General features: G+C 39.9%; 1 protein-coding gene across 1 annotated transcript; it reads right to left on the bottom strand.

Annotated features, from left to right (window-relative positions):
* Nucleotides 1-13: 13 nt before the first annotated feature.
* On the bottom strand, nt 14-8426 carry LOC137129352 (succinate receptor 1-like). Its single transcript, XM_067508402.1, has 3 exons — nt 8301-8426; nt 7687-7764; nt 14-4539 (listed from the first exon to the last, which is right to left on the bottom strand). Exons 2-3 carry the CDS (start codon nt 7687-7689, stop codon nt 3544-3546), a joined length of 999 nt encoding a protein of 332 aa, XP_067364503.1. The 5' UTR covers nt 7690-7764; nt 8301-8426; the 3' UTR covers nt 14-3543.
* Nucleotides 8427-10779: the final 2353 nt, after the last annotated feature.

Below are 10779 nucleotides of genomic sequence, written 5' to 3'. Positions count from 1 at the left end.
CAGAATACTACTTTGTTGTTATGCCGCTAAGTTCTGTTTGTGGTGAGCATGCACATTACATTAGACAAGATTGTTACATAAGATATGAGATCACACGATAATGTCATCATCATGCTGCTCTGTTCATTTTTGATGTCACAATAAATATTATTCATATTTGTAACACATCCTGTCAGTTGATGTACAGCAATTGTTTGGCTTCTGGTGCTTTCGCTTTCAATAACAGCATTTGTTTGTAAAAATCCTCCCTTAAACCTCTGATAAGGGCGTAAACTGTTTTCAGTATAAGTCCCAGACGCTGCCTGTTGGAGTTTTAAGACACAATTGAAAGCAAAGTGAACCTGTCTTTCAAATACAGCTAAATTTGTTTTCTGGTGCTTTGTTGTTAGTATAAATACTATACAAGACAAAAACAAAGGTGTCACACTGGTACCCGCACTACTTGCTGGTACGGTACCTTAAAGTGCAGTGTGTCTTCTTGCATCCAGTCTCATTCCCAGCAACCTTTGGAAGTGTAACAAAAAATGTCTTGTTTGCTTTTAATGGCTTTACTGAAATTTGATGAGCAACATTCCGCTTAGAGGACTATACTGTGAGAAACTTCCTTAAATGATGCATACATGCAGATTGTGGTTGCGCTCAGCTGAATTTGATGTAGCAATATCACAGTGAGGAATTATTCATTAATTTTGGTATCAGTAAATGTCTTTACATGTGGTAATTTTTGGGTGTGGGATTAATAGTGACTGAATGATACATTTACCCATCTACATGTTAAAAATGAATGAGTTTATACAGCCCACACTATAGACCGCGTTTCAAGCAATGACAGTAGGGCTTAATTTATCTTGATAGAGGAAGTGGTTACTGCAAGACTAAATGTTAATTTCATTTTCTATTTTGTAACATGAACAATGTGTATTTTTGTATTTCCGGCCAGTGTGGGTCAAAATGGTTACAAAAAATAACCCTTTGATTATTTTTACTGTTCAAAAGAAGTTAAATTTGAAACAGCTGGAAGTCTTAGCTTTTAGGCATTTAGGCTTTTGTGTAGATGTTTCAAAACAGATTTTACAGTCACTGCTACATTCTCATCCGTAATTTTTTTTTCATTTTTTTTATTTCCTCTTGGCGAGTGTACAGTTTGCATCCGTTTTAGTTTGTATGGCATTTGGCAATACATTATCTTAACCTCATTACCTGATTCACTTTAATTTGTTTGCAGGTACTGTACCAAGACAAATGCTGTACTTTTGGTACAGTACATGATATTTTCAAGCTCACTGGACAGGTTGATCTTCTGAGAAGGATCTTCTGTATAAATTGACTCAGATACACCAAATTCACTTGGCACCACAGAATTTCCCACAGGATCATTTGAGGGTTTATATAGCTGAGGGAGACAGTACAGTTTATCGGTCCACATACTGCATCCACAAATGGACCACTAAACATGCATAGTCACATTCTATCCAAAAGTTGTGCACAGATGTGCATGCGGGCATCTTATGAACTTATTTATCCTTCTCTAGTTGATATGGTGAGGCTGTTTCCAAATTTCTTCCGCACCACAGAGGCCTAATTGCAGTAACTCAAAATGGCTTATAAAGAATTATTCTGTAAAATTGTTAAAAATGCAAAGAGTATATGTAGTACAGAATATGCAAAGATTCTTGCCATGTTCCCACGCAGAGATGTGAGTAGCCCTGCACAAATTGCTCATACAAATATACTTTGTTTAAAAAGGATTCTCTCCTAGGTTTGGAGCATAACTGTTTGTAAAGCTGGATAATAAATCTTGTCATTTTCAAAAGTCGGATAAAGTTTTAAGCCAAAGCTGGTCAAGGTATATTGGTTTTGAGTCTCTACTAATGTTGATAACTCAACTTATTGTTGACATAAAAGCTACAACAACCCTGCAAAAACCTGCACAAGTGGCATCATGCTCTCTGATGCCCTTATTGCCACAATTACCCCAGTTACCTGAACTGCAATGTTTAATTATTTAAATATTATAACATTTACATTTACAGATTTTTTCCTGATTGTCTCTGTCTCAGTAACACGTTCCTTGCTTTTATTATGAAATGTGAAACACATACGGATAACATTGCCCAATGTTTCATCCTTGCCTTATGTCTTTGTTTATACCGGGAGAGATGCCAGTGTAAATGAAATGATGGATCAAGTATAGCATAATTAGTTGTGACAGAAAGAAAGCACCTGATCCTCATTGTTGTGTTAAATCCCTATGAAGATAATGGGGTTATAAGGCTTTAGAAGGCATCAAAGGTCACTGACAATCCAATGTGAAGGAGACTTTCATGAGAGTCGAAACCTCTGGATGACTCCCAGCTTTAGAAATGACTCAGTGTTTTCCATACAAAAACAGCAATTTCCGATCAGATAAGGTTGAGAAGGAACAATTTTGTTTTTGTATGTACTGAGTAACTTAGAGAATTAAGATCAGACATGGTGTTTTGTAGGATTTTATATGTTGATTAAACTTCAAAATCTGACAAAAATAAATGTGGCAATAGGAAAATATGTAACTATAAACACCTCTTTTTTGTGCATGTACTGTCTTAACTAAATATGTGCTCGTATACATATAATTTGCATGTACATACATTGACCCAAAGAGATATACTATGATGGTACTATATCCTACAGTAACAGTGATGTATTGCTTAATCGTCAACCAAATTCCAAATCCTGCAACTCTCTAATCCAGGCATCGTTCACCCATGTGAAAGAATGTTTTTAAACTCCTGACACTCCTTGTGTATTGCACAATAAACCTGCTACTGAAAATGAGATACGTTGGAAAGGTCAGATTTGTACGTGCTGCTCACAAACTGGGATCAGTTAAATCCAGGAATAACAAAGACGAGAGACGAGAGAGAGATCAAATCATCATCGGTTTTCCTTGATTTTCAGGGTGTTCACAAGATCCTCTTTGTGTTAAACAAACAACAACATCAAATGTAACCTTGTCTAAATTCCAGTGTAATTATGTAGATACTATGCAGTGACTGCAGTTTCCATTAGCACTATCATCTCAGCAGTTTCCAGATTGACTGCTAACCAGCTTTTAATATAGTCTTCTGTGTATGGGATGGCCCGGAGTGCTTGCATAACTATTTCCTGCTGTCCGTGTGTTCGGTTTTCGTTAAATTAATCCCCCCGGCCTTGTATGGCCGGTAGACGAAAAAATCTGGGAGTGCGTCTTGTGAGGGCAGACTAACTGTTTTTGCTTTTTTTCCTTTTAATTAATTCTTTGTCTTGTGTTGTACACCACTTCCTGTCCTAACCCCTTACGGGCAATCGGTCGCCTTAATTCCCTCTGTCACTGACATTTAATATATTTTACTGGTTGTATTGACGAGTGGATCAAAGTGATGTGCGTTTCACATAAAGTGTGACTTTGGTGTGTAGTGTGTTACACAGTCGCAGATTAATCTTTGGGATTGGGGTCTCAGATGCTACACTATAAAACTATAATAAAAGTAATAGAGAATTACGAATATTCTCAACCAAATTTTACCAAAATACACACATTTGTGGAATTCTCTGTTTGTTGGAAGCTGTCAGGCTTGGTTCTTTTTGCTGCTGTCTTTTATTGACCAGCTTTCTGACATTGACAGATAGGAGCTCTTTAAACTTGTCACCCATAAAGAAGTAAAAGACAGGGCATATGACACTGTGTAAGAAGGCCACCGGTCGGGTCAAGATGTACACGCTTTCTATGTACACCTTTGTACACGGCTCTATCCATAACCAACGTTGCTCAGATGCGATTCGGATATTTCTCAGGACATGGTAGGGAGAATAGAGAACCAGAAACATGACTGCTGCTGTTGCAACAACCCTGAGAGGTCGCCTGTATGATTTTCTGTGCTGTAAAGCCCTTTCCTGGATATGGAGCAGATGAGCAATTTTGTAGGAAAAACCACAAAGTGCGAAAAGAGGGAGAATGTAACCAGTCAATGTTAGGCCCAAGCTGTAGCCTAATAAATTGACATTTCCCTTTAGGCTGGCGAAATCATTGCAGCGACTCCAGTTACCATTCTGCAGGTCCTGCACCATTAGCGCTATCATTGGAGCAACTTCCACATTGACTGCTAACCAGCTCAGTCCCGTCACAATCAGGGCTGTTTTTACCCTCAGCAGGTAGTGATTTCGTAATGGATATTTAATGAGCAGGAAGCGGTCCATGCTAAGCCAAACCATGAACAGTATGGATGAGTAAAGATTGACGTAGAGGACGTAGCGGTTGATAACACAAGCATAGGGCATGGTCTCCGTTTGGTCACGTGCGTAGAGGTACGAGAGGCGTGGAAGTGTGCAGATGAAAATAAGGTTGGAGATCGCCAGGTTGAAGAGGTAAATATTGCAGCTCTGCCACTCTTGCAACCAAAATAGATAAACAAGTACGACCAGAAGGTTGCCAGGGAAACCAATGCAGAACTCGATGCCATAGGTTGATGACAGATAGTATCTCTCCAGCGCTTTGTGTAACTCTTCGCAATGGAGCCCCTAGAGACCGGAGAGATGGAAGACGAAAGCCGAAAAGGACACAGTGAACAAGACAAGGGAGGGGAGGAAAGAAAGAGGGGAAGGGAGGTGAGAAAAATGTTATGGGTTAGTACTGGGGTCAGGACAAAGTCTGACCGAATATACTGTATGATCTTTAAGGACAATTTTCAACTACAGTCCCCTCTAAAATATAACTAACAGCAAGACTAATTCATTTGTTTTTGTTGTGCACTGAAGTCATCACACACTGCATATACCTTTGAAATAATTTTATATTTGTGAAATATGGTAGAGGTAGGATATCGTGCACTATATAGTTAACCTGTGTGTTTTCGTGTGCTCTACTTTGTCTTGTTTTGACCTGGAGGCCTTCATCAATAACCACAAGCCCTCTTCTTCACCCTGTGAGTTCTCCTCGCTCATTCTCGTCGGTGCTTGCGTTTCGCCACTAGACAACGTGTGTGGATGAAGAGATGCTGTGTGTGGAACGGACAAACCTGGACGCCTTGGTTATTGTCCTACAAACTCAAACACACAAACTCCCACCAGAGAGGACAATGTACTAGACCGCTGCTACACCACCATCAGCGGTGCTTATCCTTCCGTTCCTCGCGTTGCGCTGGGCCAGTCTGACCACATCATGCTGCATCTGATTCCCGCGTACAAGCAGAAATGAAAACTTTGCAAACGTGCTGTGAGGACATCAAAGAAGTGGACCAGTGAGGCTGTGGGGGAACTTAAGGTGTGTGGACTGTACGATCTGGGATGTTTTTAGGTCTGCCACTAACACTCTGGATGATTGACGTCCTAGATTAACTTATGTGAGGACAGTGTCATTCCTTCACGCACCAGGGTGAATTATAACAATGACAAACACTCCGTTCACAGCTAAACTCAGACAGCTGAGGTCAGAGGAAGAGACCACATTCAGAAGTGGAGACCAAGACAAATACAGAGAGGCTAAGTACAGATTTGGCAAAGGGGTGAGCAGAGCCCAATCAGCGCATGGTGAGAAAATGGAACAGCAATTCTCAGCCAACGACTCTGCCTCGCTCTGGAAAGCGCTGAAGGCAATGACTAACTACAAGCCTACAACCCACCACTCTGTGAATGACGGGCGTCTGGCCAACAGCCTGGATGAGTTTTGCTGCCGCTTTGAAAGACAATGGGACAGAGTTGATATCCATCACCAACCATTGATCAGCAACAGCCCCCCTCCAATTCCTCACCTGGATCACCCACACAGCTTCACACCAAAGATGCCCCTCACACCTCTCACCATCAAAGAGGGAGATGTGAATAGACTGTTTAAATGGCTGACCGCTCAGAAAGCCGTGAGCCTGGACGCTGTCTCCCTCTTTACCCTCAAAACACTGTTCCAATCAGTTGTCTCAGGTGTTTACAGACATATTTAACACCTCCCTGAGATCTGACATGTGCCAGTCTGCTTTAAGACCTCAGCCATTGTCCATCTCAAGGACATTAAAGACCCCCTTCTGGACCCCCTGCAGTTTGCCTACAGAGCCAACAGATGTGTAGACGACGCTGTAAACATGGCCCTCCACGTCATCCTCCAGCATTTGGCCTTGCAAGGATACTGTATGGGACTTCAGCTCTGCTTTCAATACAATCGTTCCAGCTCTGCTCTGAGACAAGCTCTCCTAGCTGAACGCCAGGTGCAGGTGGATTACGGACTGACAAACAGACAGCAGTTTGTGAGGCTGGGGAAGCACGTCTCTGACTCAATGACCATCAGCACTGGATCCCCCCAAGGCTGCGTTTTTCCTCCTCTGTTGTTCTCCCTGTATACCAACAGCTGCACATCTGGTCACCGGTCGGTCAGACTCCTGAAGTTTGCAGATGACACCACTCTCATCGGCCTCATCACTGCCATCAGTGAATCCATTCTCACATACTCCATCACAGTCTGGTCACAGTCACAGTTAAGAGCGGCAGCCAGTGTTTCAGCTCTTCCCCTCTGGCAAGAGGCTCGGGTCCATCAAAACCAGGACCTCACTTCACAAGAACAGTTTCTTCCCCACTGTGGTCAGCCTGCCCATATCCCCTTATATAACCCCCCCAACTCACGGACATCACTCACTTTTTCAAGTTGTACTACCTCCCATTGCACACTCACTTCCCTACATAGCGTATTGTTTCATTTTGATTGTATTTTATATGTCTCTGTGTACATACTTCATATGTGTTGTGTGTCACACCTTTGTGTTTTAATTTTATATTTTATATTATGTGTATGCACCTAACACCAAGACAAATTGCTAGTGCTGTTAAGTGTTCCTAAATGTGCCTGGCAATAAATAAATAAACAGTTTTCTGATTTGGATTGTGATATAGGGTGTTTGCCATTTTGTAGTAGTGTCTCAATGTCGAGTATCTAAATCTATCCACTACATAGTGCAGTCAAAGTATCCCACAATGTACTTAGCATGAACCCTACTCTCTGATAACAATCCCACATGCTTCTTATCTTAGAGATGAAAAAAATTATTAAAGTTGTTAGTGAAGCCACAACGTGACAGCAATAGTTAAGTTACCAAAATATGAATTGACTGTTCACTACTGAGTAAACAACTTAGTGTACATTATATGGGTAATAGAGAATGAAGGAGTAGGGGGTGATTTTGGACAGAATAGCAGTGTGTTATGGCTGCTAGTAGAAAAGATAAATGGCTCAGTTTAATGGCTACATTTTGTGGAGGGCATGTGTCTGAGTCCATTTGACCCAGCACTTAAACCTACGCTATGGAGTAGTCACTGATAGAACTCATGATGTTAGCAGCAGAATTAATTTAAATGTATAGAGAAGCATTTTGTCTGCACATTTATAGTGGAATGTATCACAACTAAGTTGGAGGACCTTCATTATACAGCAAGGCAATGATCCCAAACACACAATGTCAAGGTAACTTTGGACAAAAATTTAGTTTTATGTACTTTAATTTTAAAACTATTCATGCGTATACTTTTGCTTATTTAGGCCATCGGATAAAAAAAGGTGCTTAAAGTAAAGTGGCTTCAGTTTACAGGAACAACAAATGAATTGGTCTTGCAATTGCAGGGTACTTTAAATATTCAATGGGAATTCATGGTCTCATTCAGGACAATGTCTGTTAGGAAAAGACTTACCATGATTTAGTTGTAGTAGATGCTTTTAATGTGCCAAAAAAAGTACAACCATGAGCTGCTCCAGCCCCAGTCTGACCACTGGAAACAGTATAAAGTACACAACTGAATAGATTGATTGTGGCATCACAAGAGAATAATAAGTTACCCATTCTATTAGCTATTAGTTATTATGGCGAGTTTTAAATAGAATTAACCGGTGCAGAGTTTTTCCAGCCGTCACTTGTACCATATAAGTAAATGCACCGGCAGCACCTGTCTTAAATGTGGTTGTTTGAAAGTTAAGCTGCAAATCCTATTTCGCTGTGAGGGAAAACTTACTTGACTTAATTTTTTAACTAACCGACCACAGTTAAACAGCTTAAACACACTATGCTTGTTTAAGTTACCATTACAAAACTTTTACATGGCTATAAATTCTACTAATAAGATTCGTAATACGTGCCAACCTACAGAGACCTACATGAACCTACATGAGAAAATAATTGACCCATTTTTAAACTTTAGAAACTATTTTTGTACTTACAGTCAACCTTAGATATAAAATATAAATAACAAAATGCCTATCAAATGTCAAAATGCCTTAGCTTTTTCTATAAGTATTTATATTCACTGACCTGCTTATTGGAGAATTGTTCCTCAAAAGCTGTAGAATGTAAAAATTGATTGCCAGCACTGTGTCGTTTACACAAGCAGTTCATTTGGTTTATATACTCTCCCTCATCTGTTTTTCAGATCTGAGTCATTTTTTTTTTCCTGCCTACGTGTTCCCAGACTGCTTCCTCTGAAATGTATGTTACCTCATGCATGCATTATTAATCGAAATTTCAATATATAAAGAGTTTCGAATAGGCACATTCCTTCTCTTTTGACTTATTGTAGTTTTACAAATTAAGGTAGCACTTTAGATTAAGGTTATTAATTAAAGGGTTTTGGGGGGCTAACGATTCATGATCAGATGGGTGTTTCTCTGTAGTATCAACACAAACCAAAAAGAGTGGTTATTAATAATTTCACAATATCCGGAATATTACACCATACACAGAGTCAAGTGATTTCCTGAAAAAAAAAAAAATAATGTGGTAGTTTCTGGGAAACCACAGACTGTATAGTGCTGTTTTATTTGCATCATGCCCATTTAAGCTCCACCACAGGCTTTTAAAACAGCACATATAATTTCCGTGAAACAACTTAGAAACCTTATACAACATGGGCATAGCTCCAATCTGCCTCTGACGTGCAAAACATTTCCTTTGTAACAAACACAACTTTGTTCATCTCATCAGAAATTGTTGACATTTTACAAAAACCCTTAAATCACCATATGGTGAACAATTAAGTATACAAGTAGACTTCAGCCTCATTCGCTAATATATTACAAAGAAAGCAGAGTCTTTTCTCTGGAACTAAGTTATTAGTTGCATGTTAAAAATGTTTTGTAATATACAATCAACCAACATTTTCCCAGGGCACCCTATTATTGTGTGACTGGTCCTTGCACCCTAGTTGTTTTAAATTAATAATCCATAACAAATTACATAGAGGACTTTAGATGAGTTTGATTTCTACGTGTGAATAAAGTGTATGCTGTAGGTATCACATAGGTACTGTAAAGGTGTGTACCATACATAGTACCCTGAAGCAACCCTGAAGCATATAATTGGGACCCCTGGCTAACATGTTTTCAAATTGCTGAAGTTACTTGGATGAGTAATAAAACATTTTTATCTAATAAAAAAGAAAACAGTTTACCACGCAACAGTTTATACCATGTATCAAAAAGGCTAGATTGTTTATTCTCAATGATTCATTAATGTTCATATAAGGGGGCAGAAAAATTGCACACACTTTACCATTGTGTATATGTATCGAAACCAATATCTTCACTGAATTTTACCAATTTGAGCACTGATCCCAGTATAAAGATGGACAACACATGACAGGTCCCGAGACGTTAAGCCACCTTAAGCTACAATTGAAGTATAGGTCATAACACTCCCCCCATCTATGTTAACAAATGGGACATGAGCCACACTATTAATTCAGCATCATAAACCATTTTTTCCAAAGGTGGTTTCTGTTTATTCTGGAAAGATTGTTTTGTATCCCCTTCTCTGTGATGATTTAGTCTTTTTAGATGTGGTCTTTACTCCCCTTGTTCTCTTATGTACAGTGTGTGAGAATGACTCACTTGCGCACACCATGACCCTTAACAAGTTACAAGTTCGTAAATGGACATTCAGGGCCTCACTTACAAATTAAGTCATCTTCTCTTACCCCCCCCCTCCTTCTAGCTGTTGAGAATTTATGGAATGAGCCAACACTTACTGCGACTGTGGCGTAGGAAGGAGCGATCGTCCACAAATCCCCCCAGTTGCTGTTGTTCCGATCCCCGCCTCCGCTGGTCATTAATAGATCACCTGGATTCATTTCTTTTAATTGTTGCTTTAGATAACTGTTTGTTAACTTGGGTATTTAGCTTTATCAAGTCAAGTCAAGCTTTATTGTCAGTTCTTCCACTTGTACAGTACATACATACAGGGAACTGAAATGGAGTTTCTCTCGGATCCATTGTGCGTACAGATAATTCTAACAGTGGAGCCTAAGATCTAGATCACATATAAATGTAAAAATATATACAACTATACAATAAGGGCATTAAAGAGTAATACTAATAAAAATAAAGTAAAATAAAGTACATAAGCAGCGCAAGGCACATGGCAGATGGAGTGCAAACCAGTGGTGTGTACATCAGTGCAGGTAACAGATTTAGTGCAAAAAAAGCTTATTCAGTCTGGTTAAAGTGGCAAAGTGACAGAGGGCTCAAGAGCAGTTCTAAATTAAATTGACAGATGAGGTAGTAAGTGTTATAGTTCTGTGCCTGGGCAGAAGAGGGAAGGGGGCACAAGTTCGGGAGCGAGTTCAGCTTCCTGACAGTCTGATGAATGAAGCTGTCCTTCAGTCTGCTGGTCCTGACCTGTAGGCTCCGCAGTCTCCTTCCTGATGGGAGTGGGATCACCTGCAATGCAGAGGGCTTTGTGGGTGAGACGGGTTCCATAAATGTCCTGGAGGGAGGGGAGAGAGACACCAATGATC

Source organism: Channa argus, chromosome 6 (genome assembly GCF_033026475.1).
Source record: "Channa argus isolate prfri chromosome 6, Channa argus male v1.0, whole genome shotgun sequence".
Classification (NCBI taxonomy): domain Eukaryota; kingdom Metazoa; phylum Chordata; class Actinopteri; order Anabantiformes; family Channidae; genus Channa; species Channa argus.
This window is presented reverse-complemented; position numbering and strand designations above follow the sequence as displayed.